The following is an 18,260-nucleotide window of genomic DNA, read 5'->3' on the forward strand; positions in this document are numbered from 1 at the left end:
CCTGCCGGCCCGCGGCGCCACCGCGGCCGGGGAGGGCCCGCCCCGCCCCCAGCAGGACCCGCCCCCAGCAGGACCCGCCCCGCCCCTAGTGGGACCGGCGGCGCTGAGGGAGCCGGGGCGGGTGCGGGGCCGGGTGCGGGGCCGGGTGCGGGGCCGGGCCGGGGCCGGGGCGGGCCGGGGGCGGGAGGGTGAGTTTCAATGCGAGGCGTTCGCTGGGGTGGTTGTAATGGCACAGAATCACGTACTGAATGACAGGCTAGGTCCCATTGGAAGGGATGACAGTGAATCATCTGGTCCAACCTACCTGATCAAGCTGGGGCGTCCTACAGCACATTGCTAAGTATTGTGTCCATACGGTTCTTAAGTATCTCCAGTGAGGGAGACTCCTCAGCCTCTCTGGGCAATTTGCTCGGTCACCTGCACAGGAAAGAAGTTCTTCCTCATACTCAGGTGGAACTTGTGCCTGTCAGTTTCTGCCTGTTTCCTCCTGTCCACCGAGCAGAGCCTGGCCCCATCTTGGACATCTCCTTTAAATATTTATACACATTACTGAGGTCCCGTCTCAGCTGTCTGTTCTGAAGGCTGAACAGGCCCAGCTCCCTGAGCCTTTGCTCGTAAGAGGTCCCTCCAGCCCCCCAGTCCTCCGTGTCCGCCTGTCCAAGCAGCCGCCGTCGGGACAGTCCCTGTGAGCGGGGACAGCCCCTGTGAGCCGGGACAGCCTCTGTGAGCCGGGACAGCTCCTGCGAGCCGGGACAGCTCCTGCGAGCCGGGACAGCCCCTGTGAGCGGGGATAGCCCCTGTGAGCCGGGACAGCCTCTGTGAGCGGGGACAGCCCCTGTGAGCCCGGACAGCCTCTGTAAGCCGGGATAGCCCCTGTGAGCCGGGACAGCCCCTGTGAGCCGGGACAGCAGCCCCTGTGAGCCGGGACAGCAGCCCCTGTGAGCCGGGACAGCAGCCCTTGTGAGCGGGGCAGGGGCCCTCGGGGGACACCAGGGACATGGGAACAGGCACCTGTACCCCGGAGTGCCCGCCTGCAATCTGCATCCCAGGACAGGGCAGAATTTCCGAGTGAGGTGTTTGTCTCCCCCTGATCCGTCTGGTGGTCAGTTTCAGGTGCAAACGCGGTGTCCCTTTTCCCTTGGGTAGGTGCATAGACTAAGGTATTATGAAATAGCAACCTGTCCTGGCACAGAATTCAATTCAGTGGCGCTCTATTACGGGGAAGAAGAAGAAGAAAAAAAAAAGCAAAGTGTGTACTCATCCCTCGTTAGCCATCTGCACTGCAAAATAAAGCCCGTTGTAATACTGGCAGGTTTAATATTACATTAGGTTAGTGGAAGTGCTAAGAGAAGTCCATGAATCACTGGGATCTACCAACACAGAATTTCAAATGTCATTTTCTTAATGCATTACCATTACAAATTACTGCATGTTTGTTACAGTCAATAAAATACGGACTCAACCCAGGGAAGAACGAATACAGTTTATTGTGAACAGTATCCAAGTAATATACTCTTAGGATAATTAAGGGGCTGTTTATGCAAAATGTGGGAGGGTTTATGTTAACTAAGGCATTACCTTATGTCAATCATGGGGAGAGCAGGTATCTGGAGCTAATCTATTATTCATGAACATAAGGAAAGGGGAACAGTAGATATTGCAACACAGGTTTTAATACAGAGCAGGGAATGCACAGAAACTGCAGATCTTGTAAAATGCGAAGTGTCTGCAGACTGGATTAGGTTTCATCAGCCTGAGGAGGCTTTCTGCAGTTTTGTATTCCAACACATGTTAGTCACTGCTTTGTAAAAATGACAAAAAGTAATCACATGTTAATTAAGTTAATCATACAAAGCAAAAATGAGGTTTGTTTCTGAAATAGTTTTGTGGTCTTCATCACATTTGGGAGTAGGTGAAAAAACTGGTGCGCCCACGGGAATTTGTGATACCAAATAGCTTAGTAAAACCAAGAGCAGGCTGTGAGGAACTAGAAGAAACTAAGAAAGTCAGTACACCAGATTTGCAAGTAAAATTTGTTCGGTTGCAAACTAAATTTAGCATTCAAAATTCCATGATAGAGCATAAGAAAATAGCTGGTATGTTTTAAAACAAGGATGGCTACTTTGGAAACACACTGGGCAGTTCTCCCTGAGCTGCCTGTGATGCTCAAGTACACTGAAGATGAAAGAAATAAACTGCATTAAAATACATATAAAATTAGGTTGGAAGTATCACTAAATCTATTATGATATTCCTCTTGTGAAGCACAGGGATGTCCTCACTCCAAACACATTTTCAGATTTGGGCCATTTTGGAGTACCCCCCTATGCGATCCAGCTTTAGGTGGCTGCCCCATGACATGCTGTGTCTGGGCAGCTCAAGGGTGGCCCCAGGTGTGGCAGCACAGCTGTCTGTCCAGCCCTGCACTGGCACGGTGTCCAGGCGCAGGTCTCCATGGGTTTCAGCTCAGCTGCAGGAGAGCAAGTAATAACTAAGCTGTGTGAAGTCTGCCCAGACAGGATTACTCTTCAGGAATGTTTTGACCAAATTTGAACTAAGAGTTTATCATCCCATGGTTTGAACTATGAGGCTTTCAGCCTGGTACCTGGAAATAAGAAGACTTGCTGTTGCAGGAAAGCAAGAGCATGGGGTCCCTCCCTGTGGAGGGACAGGGTAGGAGGGAGTCTTCTGCTAGGCACTCCACAGTATTTTAATTAGACCCCAATTAACTTTCCTTCCCTGGTTGCAAAGGAGGCTTGGAAGTCCAGCCAGACAGATCAGATTTCTAAAAATTGATGAAAATACTTAGGGAAAGGACTTCTGTGTGACAGGAGACTGAAAAATTACCTTGTTTATCAAAGGGGTGGGTGGGTGGAGCAAAACAGCTGATGGGTGCAAAATGAGGAGTGATACACACACTGTAAATCTTACTTTCCATTTTTTAGTAAATGGCAGGTGAATGATAGACAAAGACAATGCATTTAAAATTCTTTTTAAATGAAGATTTGTTTCTATGGTGCTAACAGATGTCACCTAGTGTCATTAGATAATTTTGAGGCAGAAGATGAGAACATTTATGTCAATAATGGGAAGAGTAACATTTGTGCTTTTTCTCTAGAAGATCTCAAGGATCTATTTTCCTTAATCAATTTAAAAAAATATTTTCTTTTCCATTATTGGGTTTTATGAACTCACCTTCTCACAGATAAGGGCTACAAAGAAAATTCCCATATTAAGAATTTGCTCTGTAATTGTCAACAGTTTGATTTTCTTCTGTGGTGTCTTGCTCTGAGCACTGACAGAGATAAAACACCAGGTAGTGTCCAGATCTCTGTAACAGCTCTTACGTAATGTTAAGTATTTCCATGGTTTTTCCCTTTTTCACAGTCCATTAGCTATGCCTAACATGAGTATTTGTGACACTGACTGGCCTCACTGCAGTTCACTTTGTGTCTGTCCCTGGCTCAGCTGCTCCTCATAATCTTATAATGTGCTTAAAGACTAACTGGGAAGGTCACATAACATAAAGTTAGTTGCTGTTTTTACTTAAGGCTGTGTTGCACCTGCAGCTTATAACCTTGGGTTGTAACTAAGTTTGTAAGAGATTTTCATGGTTTTTCCTAGTTTCTAAGGGCAGCACAAAGTTTTGGTTCTAAGCTATAAAATCCTTCGAGGCTTCAGGGCTGGGTTAGGTTTGCAGTCATTTCTGTCTTTCTGTCAGCTTTCATCCAGGAGCTGACACCTCTTTGGATGCTGGAGCTAGAAGGTTTTAGATTCCTACATCTGGTGGCTCACTGGAGGCCTTGTTAGTAGAAACTTCTTGTATGCTGCTGTAAGGAGCACATAATGATCTCTACAATAAGCTGAAGCTTTGAGTTGTTTTGATGAGGATTTTCTGGTTGAAGACAGAAAACATGCAGCTGGTTTTAGAGTCTGATGTGTTCATTTTATGTCTGACTTAAAACATGCACTTTTACAATTTCTATACCCAGAAATGTTACTAGTTGTATTTACAGTCAATCAAGAAAAAAGTCAATAAAGTGTGCTCAGCTCCTTAAAAAGATGAAGATGAGAAGAGCAGAATCTTTAGGAATGCACAAATACCATGCACGTTACTGCAACAGTTGGATCAAATAACCTTTGGGAAAAATAGTGCATTTCACAACTGAGAGCCGTTATAGCTGAATTAAAGCACAGTTTGCCTAGACCAAAACAGTAGGATTTCAGTGAAGACAGATTAGTGCTGAATCATAGAGTTGCCAGCAATTGCCTTTGAAAGAAGTGATCTCAGATTTTAATTATTTTTAAATGTAATTCATCCTAGGTAAGCAATAAAGTAGCTCAGAGAAGAGAAAATTGGACAAATGAGGTTATAAAACTAAATGTATATGGTAAGATGCTGGAAAAGGTTTCTGTGCCTGATTGTGTGTGTGTGTGTTGATTTTCTAGGATACACAGGGTGTTGAGAAAAACACTTGCAAACATACAAACTAGAAGCCAATGTTGCTAATTTTCTGTATTTAATATACAATACTTACTGCATTTGTATTCATTTTACATTTTTAGATAAAAGAAAAATATAGCTAGAAGAGTGAAGCAGTTTTAAATACAAAACTAATTTTTTGTCTTTTTACTTTTCAGTAATTTGGGAACAACTAAAGAGAAATCGACACTGTGAAAAATTTTATTATATTGATTTTCATACTGAACCCTCAGCACCCAACAATAAATACACAACTTTGCTTTTCTTGCACTGCCAGCAGCAAAACATTCAGTTCCAAAGGACTGTAATTCTGATATAATACACTATTGATAACTCTCTGTGTGCCTTAATTTAATTCTGCTGTATTGACACATGATTAGTTTTGCACTCAACCATCTTTACAAACTTGTAAAAGCTAAAGAATATGTTATACGGTAAGGTGCATGCTCCGATGAACTTCAATGCAGTCAACGTAAAGTATCCCCAGCTGAGGGTGTTCTTAAAGGAGAAAGCCCCATAGGGTGGTATTTGGGACAGAGAACAGGCATGCAGTTAGATCAAAGGGCTTTGTTCGAAAGCTTGCAAAGGGAGCTCTAAAGTGTCTGTGTTACTTCCCAGCCATTCTGTACAGCAGAAACATACTTTTCCCCAATGTGTATATGGTAATCAGCAGCTGTGCAAGAAGAGAGGCTGCAGGATTTCCTGTACAGCAATGGTACAAGACTTCTATATACCACAGTTCACATGCTGTAGCCCCTTGATGTCATAATGATGACTAAAAGGTAAACCAGTACATCTGAGTAACAACTCAAGAAATCGTTGTTACATTTTCTGTACCTCTGCAGGTGATATTGTATTTCACACATAGGTGATTTTAATGCTGAATGCAAAGAATGTAAAGAACACTGACTAGTAACTACTAAGTACACAGAATAAAAAAACCCTAAATGATGCACCTTTAAAAGAAACAGTAACACATGCACCTTTTCATATTTGTACCCTGATTAAAAGAACATCATGAATTTCAAGTATGAAGTGATACAGTGAAATCATGTCCTGTGAATAGGTATCAATGGTAGTCTAGGTAGTACAGTTTGCACCATAGGTAACTTGCCCTCTTGCTAAACAGAATCCTACTGCATATGTAGGTAAAGTGACTTGAAATGCTAAAACCCAACATGCCGACTGTTGTACTGGTATAAACCGATACAGTGCTGTAGAAGTCAACAGGACTATGCTGATTTTCACCAGCTGAGTATATGCCCTTAGGTGAATGAAGTATTCCAAACTGCATGTTTTCCTTGAATTATCAAATTTTAGACACCTCCAGAGCAAATTATATTTTATGACAAAAAGGGTGAGAAAGAGGAAAAAAAAGGCACCGAACAGCATCAGAAGCTGTTTTAATTTTCTGAATGTTTGTTTTGTAAAATTATACTGAGAAATGAAGGCACTGAGACAGATTTTGATTTCCTAACAGATATTGGTCTGGTGTAATATCGATTAAGTTACTCTGGATGTGTCTCAGAAGCTGTTGTCACTGTTCACAGTATTCTGTAAACCTGAAACAAGTTTTAATAATGCCTTTTGAGAACATTTCTTGCAGATTCTGAAACCAGTATCCTGTGAGAGTTACAAACAGGCTTAACTTTATACATGTCTTCAGTTAACTTCAGTGGGATTTGTAACATGTAAGGTAGGCACACATGGAGCAGTAAGAACTGAATCTTATTTTTGATACACTTTTGTACCAGCATCCTGCTTTTCTTCACATATCCAAATGCCACTAGGAAGTGCACTTCTGAACTTGTGTATGAAAAGGGCAATGAAAAAAATTTTGAGAGAAATAATGTTACTAGAGTTAAGATTTTTATCACACATTACCATTTATATAGTATTCTCGCTGATTTACTAAACTTAAGTATCCTTATATAGACCTGAGCTGCCTGACACTGAAATTTGTAGACTTACAAGGCCAAATTCTTTGTTTAATTTAAACTGTAGTCGGTGGAGTTACAACAAGAGTAAATCATGCTAAATGATTTAAAATACTTTGAAACCTCAGTCCTATTTCATGCAATTGTCCATGTGCAAAAAACCCCCAAACCCTAAATTTGCTGCCTTTATACTTTTGGTTAGGCAGCAATCATACTTCAAGCCCAGATGGGCAATTTTATCACTGCAAAAAACTTTCTTCAGTTACAAGATGCTGCACAAACATGGCTGCTGGCTTAGAGCACCTGGAATCAACAGATACCTGCTGGACCTCCTACAAACTAACTAAAGCTAAAGGCAGCTTATGTAATGTTTTCTAATTTTAATTTTCAGACAGCATTCTCCCACTATGTGTAAAATTAGCTCTACAATAGCATTTCAAAATAATCTGCCTATTCCTTTACATATTTAAACAAAAATGCTCTAAAGCATAAAAAATACTAAATCTGAACACACATACTATTTCAGTTGCAAAACTCAATGTACAGTATGAAGCTTATTTATAATTTTTTTCTGACTGATCTATCTTTCTGCCTCTCTAAGAAGCTAGCTTCACTTCAACATCCAAAATTGTATACTAAATGCAAATAAACAATAAAGCAGCAAGACACAAGACTTTTTTTTGCAACTACCCTTTCACAGGACTAATGTGTTTTCATAAGAAATAATATACTGAATTATAATAGCAATAATTTATATTAATGTCAAATAACTTGAAGATAAATGTGTCCTTGTCTTCAATAAAAAGTGACTCCATTTACTGGTGTCTTGGTGCTGTTATTAACCATGAGTCCTCACAACTACAGTCAGTTACCATAGGAAAGCCTTTTCCTGCAAATACTTTTTGTGACCAACTCTACTCACAGGAGTAACCCCTCTCTGCACTGTGGGACTGCTCAGGTGAGGCACAGTATTCATGTGTTTGCAGACTTAGGCATTCAGACTGAAGAGTATCAAGCTAGTGAGGAAGTACAAATACACAGTTACACAGAAAGTAAAAGACATATCGACAAAGCACCCTGAGAGATGCCTTTGGGAGTCATAATATAAACACTGTTTCCAAAGCATACATTTCCAACTTCTAAGACATTATTTTGAGGGTATCATTTTTCTTTAGCTAACACATTTGAAGACATTATACTTTTAAAGCTGTTCAAAGTAATGCAGCAAAATATTACATTAACAATAAAACCTATATGAGATTCAAAGGCAGATACAGACCACTTAAATGAACTGGAATGAAACAGACTATAAATACATTAATCTGAATGCTTGTAAAGAATTTGCATGAAAATTAAAGACTGCATGTAGAGAAAGAATGTTCATCTGTGGGCTTGGTTTCAGTGTCAAAATCATAAAACTTTGTGTAGAAAACAGGTTCCATCAGAAAAATAAATAGAACCTTTGTATTTTCCCTATCTTAAGTACTTTAAAATGTGTTTCTTGCCTTAACAGAAGTACCTGCTTTGCTGTGAAAGGCACCTATGAGTCCTCAAGACACTTTCAGTTGCTGTTTCAATTGAAACTGGCTCTCATCCCTTACCAAAAAGCACTGTCATAATGTAAACTTCTTTTGCTCACAATGCTGTGACTCCAAGTGGGTTGTAGGAGGGAAGTTCAATCTCCAGGTAAAGAGATTTTGAACACTGTGGAGAATGACAGCAAGGTTGTTTAACAGTGCTGAATGCAAGGCAGATGTCATGGATACTGAATTCTATTTGTTAGAATCTAAATAGAGACAACTTCACTCTCATGACCAGTGATAGGAAATGGCACAAAGCTGAGTCAGGGAAGGTTTAAGTAGATATAAGAAAATGTTTTCCACACAGAGTGTGGTTGAGAACTGGAACAGGCTCCTCAGGGAAGTGGTCACAGCACCAAGCCTGACAGAGTTCAAAATGACAATGCTCTCAGGCGCATGGTGTGGTTCTTGGGGTGACCTGTCAGGAGCTGGACTTGATCGGTCCCTTCCAACTCAGCATATTCTGTGATTATATGATTCCCTCAATATTGACCACCAGAGAGTGATCAAAATTTTTAGAATGTGCTGGCCCGCTGTTTTTAAGCTGGTAACTATAGGGTAATATTTTTCTATTCAACTTATGCACAATAGAAAGGAAAATGGCAGATGTGAAAGAGAAATAAGTCAAATCAAAACAAAGTAAAGCTGGAAAACCACTGGGTTGCTAGACATCTAGGGAGAAAACCCCTCTAATCTCATGATGCTGCAGTCTTTCTGTCACATTGTGATAGGTAACTTCAGTTCAAAATGTGCATGGGAACCAAAACTTCCACACAAGCACATCCCCACTGAGCTTACGTAAGCCATGTGGTATAGCCTCACATCTACAAACCTCTAGTCAGCATCCAATTTCTTGTACATTTTGATTTAACTGCAACCCATGGTTACACTCATCTTTCTTAAAAGGGACTCCAAGAAAAAGTCCCTTCAAGAAATCATGATGGGCTTTGGGTCTTGCTGGAAAAAGATTTGAGAAGCACTTCTTATTTAACTAGGTCTCTGCAAACCCAGGCTGCATTTTGAATCCAGTTTGGTGGGGGGTTTTGTATCACAGATGAAGGATGATTGATTGAGACACATTATCATCTACCTAGAATATAGTGTTTTGTCTTTTCCCACAGGATGTCGAGAAGTCAGTATAATATTTTTTGTGTAGCAGCAGTTTTCTTAGGAATTTCTTAAAACACTGCTGCTTAAAAAGCAAAAAAAGAAAAAAAGTCAACTGTCATAGAAATAATAAGTATGCTGTCCCATCTAGATTCTGGAAAGGCTTTCCCTCAGGAGAGTATTTTGGGTGTTAAGGTCTGTTTGTTCTTAGTACTTGTGGCAGGGCTCTGTACTCCAAACTGCCATAGGTGAAAGGAAAGGAATGAACTTTGCCTACATGAACACAGGTTATCTTGAGAGATGGGAACTGTTTCACAGTTGCTTTGTTCTTGTAAATGTGTGCATCATAGAGAGTTGTCCAGGCATCTTTGTACTTAGTAAATGATCTTTGAATAAAAAATTGTTTCAGCTGACCAAATACTTTATGTTCAATCTAACCTACCCTAGCTCATTGCTTTGCCTGAATCAAAAAATGTAAAAGTAGCACACACTTTGCCATATTCCACTGTACTACTTCCCCCTCTCTAATGAGAAGCAAGTTAAAACCGGAGTATAAATCACTGGCTGCCCGCAGCCTGGGGGGCTGCAGAATCACAAGGCAGTAATTCAGCTCACAGCTTCTTCAGTGGCAGTAGAAGTACCAGCAGGGTCAGATACAAGTGATTCAACTTTTGCTGCAGTGAGAGGACGCAGCGTGTTGGAAGACTGTTCAGAAACAGACTCACCAGGGTTTCTTTCACAGTCAAAGAAGGATGATCCAGGATAAGGAAAGGACAGCTTAAATGCCTAGGTCATCTATCACTATACATATTTAACAAATGCCAGAGAACCACTGTGTAGAATTAGAGGTTTCCCATCCCTGGAACTGTGAAATTTGCCTCTGTGCCAAGCCTAGTTGCTCATGCTTAATGCAAGGAACAAAATTAGCCACTCTGTGCCAACACTTATCCTGCCACCCACACACACAGACTGAACACAACAAAAACTATGCAGGCCTCATTTTCTGTGTATTTGGAGGTTGCATAACAATAGTTAACAGTAGCTCTCAGATTGGCACAGCAGCTCAGACAGCTCCATTCCTGCTGTACAACCTACAAAAAGACTTTTCCCATGGCAGATGATTTTGCATTATTACTTACAATGGGTGTTGGGCAGACTTTCTAAGTTTTTCAGATGGTGAAGCACCTGGACTGATTCAGCAAAACTTGCATGTGGATAATCTTATCAAAATCCAAGTGTGCAAAGCCGTGCTAATTTGGATTGCCAAAGGATTTGCAGTTTGCAGCAGGAGCCAGCACTGCACATTAATTGGACTGTTAGTGACTCTCCTACAGGAGAGCTGTACATTCTCCATATCTGCATCTGAACTACAGGCCCTGTCTCTGTGGCCAGCTTAATCTGCTCTCAAGCTGTCGCGTAAGACTTTTTTTATACCTACCCAGAAAAAGTTCTAGTTTCTACAAAATCTGATTTAAAAACCAGGGTTGTTGCTGTGTTGAAAAATTGCACTGGAACTCATGAATTGAGTTGGCTTAGTAAGTATCTGGCACCAAAATCCTAAGCAAGAGTCTTTGCTTTATCATCTTATGTTTATGAAAATAAGTGACAGGAGAAAACAAAGCACGTGGGGAAAAAGTCTTCCCCCTACATTTATATGCAGCTTTTCCACATAGTCAAATTCACTTGCCAATTCTCCTACTCTCTGCCCATTTTTCCTACCTTCATCATCTTAACTTTCCTCCCTCATCTAGCCACTCAAAATTGATCCTAACATTCAAGAACTGCTTTTTTTTCTTTTTTTAAAAAAAAAGAGAATTCACACAACATGATGTATGTGTTAAACATGGAGTAAGAGGAAGGGCTTCATATCACTGAACATTAATTACAAACTCTTTAGGAATAATTGTACAAAGGAAGCTGTCAGTCTGTAAAAATCCATTTTCCATTCAGTGGCAGAGACAGTGGTCTTTGGCTGGACATAAGATGAGCACGTCAGTGGGATCGAGTAACCATGTAATTGCTAGAAAATGTGGTTTTTGCTGGCATGTGAACAGAGTTTAGGCACAGAGAGCTTATAGTGTCACTGCAAATTTGGCTTGCTCAAAAATGGACAGTGAGCTTGAGAGCTTTACAACATATCCATGCAGACATCACCAAAGTAAATCACAAGTTTAACATGATGTGTTTTCCTGTCTCCTTTCAGTCAAACACTATGGCTTGCTTTAGTGCAAATGAACATTTAAATGGTAGTTCACACTTGGATGCTTTTCTTCCATAAAGCCCTATCAACTTTGCAATGCCAGTGAAAAAGTATCAGTTTCAATAATACACTCTTTGTATTTACATTTTTCACATTAAAAATATGCTCCTTTTCCACTCATCCTGACAATTTTTTCCCAATACTTACTTAAAAATCTGCTTTCTAATCTTCACTAAATGTCAGGTGTTTGTTTGGGGGTTTTTGTTTGTTTGTTTTTTTAAGAAGGCAGTATTTTTTGTCTGATCTTTTTTGGAACAAAAAATCTGCTCTACCACCCGGAATCAAAATAGCCATAGCAGAAGTTCTTTATACTTTCTCCAGCCTTGCAAAAGTCTCATTAACATTGGGCTGGATGAAGCCCACCAATATATTCTAATACAGATAAAATATTTAATGTGAAGGAAAAAAGACCATATGGTTAAGGAGTTTTATCTCTGTAGTTTTGCACAGTCTTTCAACAAAGGCTGGAAATCTGAATATTGCAGAAGCTCTCACAGACCTTTAAGTCAAAGGAAGTTTTCCACTAACTTTACTCACAGGAACCTTGGGGTATTTTGCCCAGAAAGCAAAAGGCTCATCTAAGAGTGATGCTGGTTAATTTTAGCTTCTGCTGAGCACATAAAGAACTAGTCATATCTACTTGGCCTGGAAGAATAATTTTTGAGAACAAGTTCCTCCTTGATTCAGTTCTGTTTGGGTGCCTATCACTGAATTAAAAACATACACGTAATTTGTCAGGAGTATTTTTAACTAAAAAATATATGAGTTTCAAATTTTGAGTGTTATAGCTAAAAGAATAATTTTCAGCTGTTTTGTTCAAGAACTTAATGAGCCCTTTTTCATATTATCTGTGCACACTATTTTAAGTGGTCTTTATCGTTCTTATATTGTGTACATATTGCATAACAGTATGCAATACTTCCTAAGCTTCAGACTAACGGGAAGAAACAACACTTGGCAAAAGTATATTTGTCAGTTCATATGTCCACATATTTCTTCCTTTAATGGCCTAGTTAATTTAAATCGATGACAAAGCATCTTACTGTTTTACATAAATTATTGGGATTTGATGGTTACAGAGTCTAGTTCAGAAACTAGAATTATATAACAGTCATTATCTAATAATTTGCAAAACAGAGAGATACAATAAACAGATCACAAATAAAACTACTACTTGAGTTGTACAGCCTGCTAGACTGTTAAAATTTTAGTCATGTTTTTGTACAGCTGAACTATACTTGTACAAAGAAAACAGATATGAAAATGAAACTTGGAAGGTTGAACATATAAAAACCCATTTACTTTTCTAGAAATTGTTTCTGAATTTTTTCTTCATCAAAAGTGTTCTGTATATTCAAGGCTTAGTAATCAAAAGGAAATAAAAGTGATTGCTTACTGACAGTCAGTTACTGAGCGTTTCATCTCTTTGTGAAAGGAAAAATATATTTCTTAAATTTTTCCCCACCACTGCAGTTTGAAAAAATGCTTTTTCTAACATACTAATTTAAAATAATTTACACAGTAAAGAAGTGTGAAATCCTGTTAACATCAAAAAAGATCTTGATATTTAGAAGCAGTTTTGCAGCAATAAAATAAATATGTTAGGTTCCTACGCTTGCGATCAATTCAAGCTTCAAGCATAACACAACAAAATCACTCAAATAGCCTAGAGTCTCCTAATTTACATTATATATAAAGTCAATCTATTCCTGAAACTACTACTGTATATGAAAAATACTAGCGAAGTGGTTCTATAAAACAGAGTTCTTAGAATAAACTTCCTCATTATTCAAACGTGAATTATACATGGAACGTAATTAATTTATGTGGTCTTTTCAACCAAACTGTGTGGTCTGTGATTCATATACATATTTGACAACTGATGTGTTTTCAGTTGTGAGTCGAATAAGTGCTCCGAGTTTGTTGGCTAAAAGACCAAAATAGCATGTTTTTTCTTTATTTTCCATTTTCAAATTGGTCTAATACCTGACAGCAGAGAGAATTACAGGTAAAATAAAACACACTTCTCAAAGACAGTGAGTGAACTTGCGAAAAGTAGCATGGCACAATATTTTCTTCATATTCACCAAAACAACCACTGAGGGTAAAAACCAAGTAAGAGTTAGGATGTTGGATAACATCTCCCATGTAAAAGATGCTCAAATGTTGCAAGCTAGTGATTCCTGTCGTGAAAAAGGCTCTGTACACATAGCACTAAATTTTCTTACTTTGCAAACATGATGCCCTCATTTCTTTTCGTGTTTTAGGACAAAAACAGCAGAAAAATATGCTCTAAAATTTACCATTGTGGACTAATAGGTTGAAATAAACCTGGAGTGTGGGCATAACCTACACATACATATGCACAAACCCTATTTTTAGAATTTTACTAGGCACACAGGAGACAACACAGGTTTATGTAAACCTAAGGCTAGGCAAGGAGGTGCACAAAGAGATTCTTTTCTAATCACTGGTTCTAGGCTGTGGGACTAAAAGAAGCAACACTTGGTAATAGGGATGACATTAAGGGACATTGACAATGTGCAGCTACTGAAAATTTGGAAGAACCTTGTTGAAAATAGCACCCATGAGCATCACTGAAACCTGTTTCCATCAGGAAGTTGAAGAAGAACTGGAAGGCTAGAGAGAGTGTGGACAGGGTGAAGAGAAAAAAGGGCTGCTCCATATGGATTTCTATGCTGTAGCGATTAGCACTTAATTAGCTGGCTTTGGTAATTTTTTTCCTTGGCTATTGGGTCTGTTTTTTCTGCAGAATTATGTAGTAGTGATAAAAAAAAGTTGGTGGGAGATAGAAATTGCTTCTTCCATTACTCAGAACACCCTGTTCTCTGCTGAGAAGAGCACTGTGTCTGGTTGTGGGTGCTCTAGGAGCTATATTTAATATATCTTTTGTTATTCAGTGTTTTTAGCTGCTGCTGAACCACTCCTGTGGAACACATACAGGCTTAGCTATCGCTAAGAAGAACTGCACTCTGAAATCTTATGTAAAGGATGTACAAAGAGTTTTCATCACAGCGCTTTCTTTTTCACATACACAAATCCTACATCCTACAAATACAGCAGTAATGAGTAAAGGTACTAAAATACTAGAGATATATCAGTAAAATAAGAAGAGCAAGGGCATGGGTTTGAGCAGAGTCCCATAGTTGCCTGTGATGACTAATTATAAACATGATTCCTGGCATAATTTTAGCCAATTACAGTGCTCTGCCCAGCCAGAGAACAGGCTTTCTCAGTTTACCAGTGTAAGTGAAGCCCCATGGTTTGGCAGGGAAGACTGGAATAACAGTAAGCCTATGGGCATGTCAAATGGAATTTCTTCCTAGAGATTTGGAAAAGGAGGTAATTTGAAAAATTACTGGTCTTTTGAATCTAGGCCCTTGTTACCATAAGGACCCCATTAGAGAAATATTTTCCCTAACCCTGCCAAGACAGAACTTAGATTTCTTGTTTTTGTTCCTGTCATTCCCAGTGGAAGGATGTTCCAAGATGTGACCATTAATGCAGCCTGTTGCAAGCTGTTCTCCTGAATAACCTCATTAATAACCTGATCTTATTACATTAGACAACATACAGCACCACGTTGCAGAAGCTCTGCTTTTAATTCCCTAAGTCAGCCTCTATTTTTCTCTGCTGCTCTCTGAGCTCTTTATCTGATATTACTGATTGGAAAACACTGCTCCAGTAGTTAACTTCCTAGTGACTTCCATGTTCTCGTTAGCTTTTGGGCCAACACTAACCTTTGGCTTAAAATGTTCTCTCCTTTTTGTTTTACTCTAATAAAGTACCTACATTCAGCAATCACATTCTTTTCTGGCCACTTTCTTACGTGGAACAAATGCACATTTCTATCTGACAGTTTTAAGCCTAATTTGAAAATAGTGCCTCCTCCCCTACATTTTCACCTTATGTGGGTTGGTGGAGAGCTCTGGGGAGAGTTCCCTGAACAGTTGCTGGGAAGCCACACCAGCTGAATGCCCTGATAAGGTATGTATGAGAGATAGCTCAGCGCTAGGTAAAATGCGGAATGTTTTCGAAAGTGCTAAACTCTGTAGAAAACTTTTCTATTTGCTACTGTTGCAAGAGTCTCCTGAATTTTGGCTCTGTTTGTTGTTCTAATTAGTGTTTAAAAATTGTTAGCAAAAATTTCACTCTGGCACATCCTTTTCTTTGAATGTTAAAAATTATTCACTCTTGGGTCCATTGATCCATGGAGAGGTAAGGTTGGGAGAACACCAGTACAGGGGGTTCACAGTTCCCCTCGGACACAGGAACAGAGAGAAATGACAAAGGCAAGGCCAGCATTAGAAGGTTAGCTGCTATGACCACTCTCTGGCCTTCAGCTTGCTGCTCGCAGAGCTTCCAGAATTCTTGTGGAATTGCATCTGCGGTATCTCTGTGTGCAGATGCCTTGTGCATGCTCTTGCCAGGCCTAATTTGCAACTTGCCTGTTCGTGCTGGTAAGTTTTGCATAGGCTCATTCTGGGCATGAAGAAAAGCACAGGCCACTGCATGCAAGCACGCAAGTGGTCCTTCTAAAATCTGGCTTCTCTAAAGCAGACCTAATTTGACCCCGTATCACATACTTATGTGTCTAACAGTAACAAAAAGCTCTATCCAAGAGACAGGTAAGATCCACTCACTATCCTAGCAGTGGACCATGTCCCAGACAGTGCAGATACCTGAAACAGAGTTAACAGTGAAGTTTGCCACATCAGCCAGTCTATCACAAGAGTGAGAGACCTGCCAGGGAGATGGCTACAAGTTCCTCTGTCACAACTGGAAAAATTACATTGCTCAACTCACTGCTAAGGACCTGTTTCTGCCAAGCGTGGTGTGGATAAGGATATAATGCTGGTTCACTACCTAGATAAGATCAAATAGAGATGAGGAAGAGAGAAGCCCTAAGGGACTGTCACAGGAGTAAGCAAAGCCGGCTGCCTCACTTAGCATCATTTATACTTGTTGGACCAATGTTTTTCCCTAAGTCATATCCAGGTAAATGCACTAAATTCATGCTAGGGAACAGCTTTAATGGATTTAAAATATTTCTTTTTCCCCAGTACAGTATTAAAAAAATAAAAGTTTCTTTTCAAAATACTGAAAATATATTTTAGTTAAGGTAAAAATACTAAATATAAAAATTTCATGTAGTATTTAAAATAACTGTGCTATAAAGACATGTGAATTGCGTAATTATTTTGACATTCAATAATAGCACATTAACCCTAGTGGAGAGGCATGTGCCAGTATACCCACATGGTGGTTTAGGAGAGGTCATGCATTTCTGCATAGAAAACAAGTCTGCTTAATAAGTGACATCTGAGGGATTCTGAGACAGTAATATTCATGCACTTGTGATACATGGGGGGTGTTGCAAGTAAGGCAGCGCCAGTATACAGCACACAACGCAGCACAAATATTTATCTGTGCTTACTGCAGGTATAGGATTCTGTTTCTGAACCAGAAATATTTTATTTTCCTTTTTGGCTGATAATCAGAATAGGTTGAAGGCAAAAATTTTTATTGATTTTCATTGGCTCTGCTCATGTCTTTGAGCTGCATATCAGAAAATTTTGAATGAGATAAAGAAAAGATTCTTGCAGCTGTTTCCAGGGGCAAGTGATGGGTAAGACAATGGGCTAGAATGTGCCTGCATTTTGACACAAACCAACCATTTGGATACTGAAAGAGTCTTTAAGAACAATGACAGTTTTTGTGCACACAAACATAGCTAGATAATAATTCGTCTGTCTATGAAAAAAACCTAAAAGTTGATGCACTTTTTATGATCATCATCATCATCACTGTTATTTTTATAGAGCAATGAAACAAACTTTTCAAGTGGGGAAGCACCTGCATATATGCTACGAATGAACAGTAGCTGAATGTATTAACACATGTATCAGTTAACTGCAGGTTGCAGAGATCTGATATTTCAATGCCATTATTTAAATAGATCACAAAATAATAATCAAAAAGTACCAAATCATGCTTCAGCAGCTAGAAAGAGAGAGAGAAAGATTTCATCATGTTTTGGCAGTGACTCGATCATCAAACTCCACACTGGCAGCATTCAATATTAGAAAAATAAAATGGCAGCAAAACTGGTCAGCAGCTTCTCTTCGTCTGGAGTTTTCCCAGGTAGATAAACAAAATAAAAACAAAACAAACATAAAGCTGCAATGGGAGCAGGTCAAAGCCCTGGCCCTTGCATTGCTATGATAAAAAGTAAACTAGATTGATTTCCATGGATAAGCACATCACAATTCCAAAATGAAAGATAAGTGCATGAAACCTCCAAATAATGATCTTCGCTAGGACAGCTATGTGGTTTGTATGGGACAGTGGCCTTGTCAGCTACATGTCTTGTTTATTTATGGTTTATCTTCAGTCAGCACTTATGACGCATTCACCTCACTGGAGTTTTGGCTGGATGACACGTGACAGTCCATATTCTCCTTGAATTTCTCCACATCATGGAAATATGGGTGAGAGAGGGCAACATAGGCAGATATCCTCTTGGCTGGATTGAAGGCTAAGCACTTCTGAAAGTATGAAAAGAAGTTGGTTTTAACTAAAATGCACAGTTAACAGTGCTATCATTGCACACATACATTAACACATACCACCTTCTGTTTATGTTCAGGAGACACAACAGAGCCTCTCCATAGGTTAAGCATGATGACCATGCATATTAAAACAAAAGTGGGGTCATAGTGTAAGAACATCACATCCCCAAAACTAGAAGAAAATTACATGCTAGAAAAGTCAAGTATTCATAGTTTGGAAAATCCAAGAATACAGGTTTCTATGAATTCACATGCACAGGACATGCCAATGTTCTGTGTTCAGTTTCTCCCTCTTCCTAG

The 18,260-nt window shown here is 39.6% G+C and overlaps 1 protein-coding gene across 4 annotated transcripts in view; it reads right to left on the bottom strand.

Moving 5' to 3' along the window:
* Positions 1 to 4,498: 4,498 nt before the first annotated feature.
* CDK6 (cyclin dependent kinase 6) overlaps positions 4,499 to 18,260 on the bottom strand; it is a 135,810-nt gene continuing 122,048 nt past the window's right edge. For all 4 annotated transcript variants that reach the window (XM_071560702.1, XM_071560703.1, XM_071560706.1 and 1 more), the window contains one exon: positions 4,499 to 17,936. In XM_071560702.1, the coding sequence (XP_071416803.1) occupies positions 17,790 to 17,936 (147 nt within the window). In that variant the 3' untranslated portion in view covers positions 4,499 to 17,789. The remainder of the gene's footprint in view (positions 17,937 to 18,260) is intronic.

This window comes from Pithys albifrons, chromosome 7 (assembly GCF_047495875.1).
Source record: "Pithys albifrons albifrons isolate INPA30051 chromosome 7, PitAlb_v1, whole genome shotgun sequence".
NCBI lineage: Eukaryota > Metazoa > Chordata > Aves > Passeriformes > Thamnophilidae > Pithys > Pithys albifrons.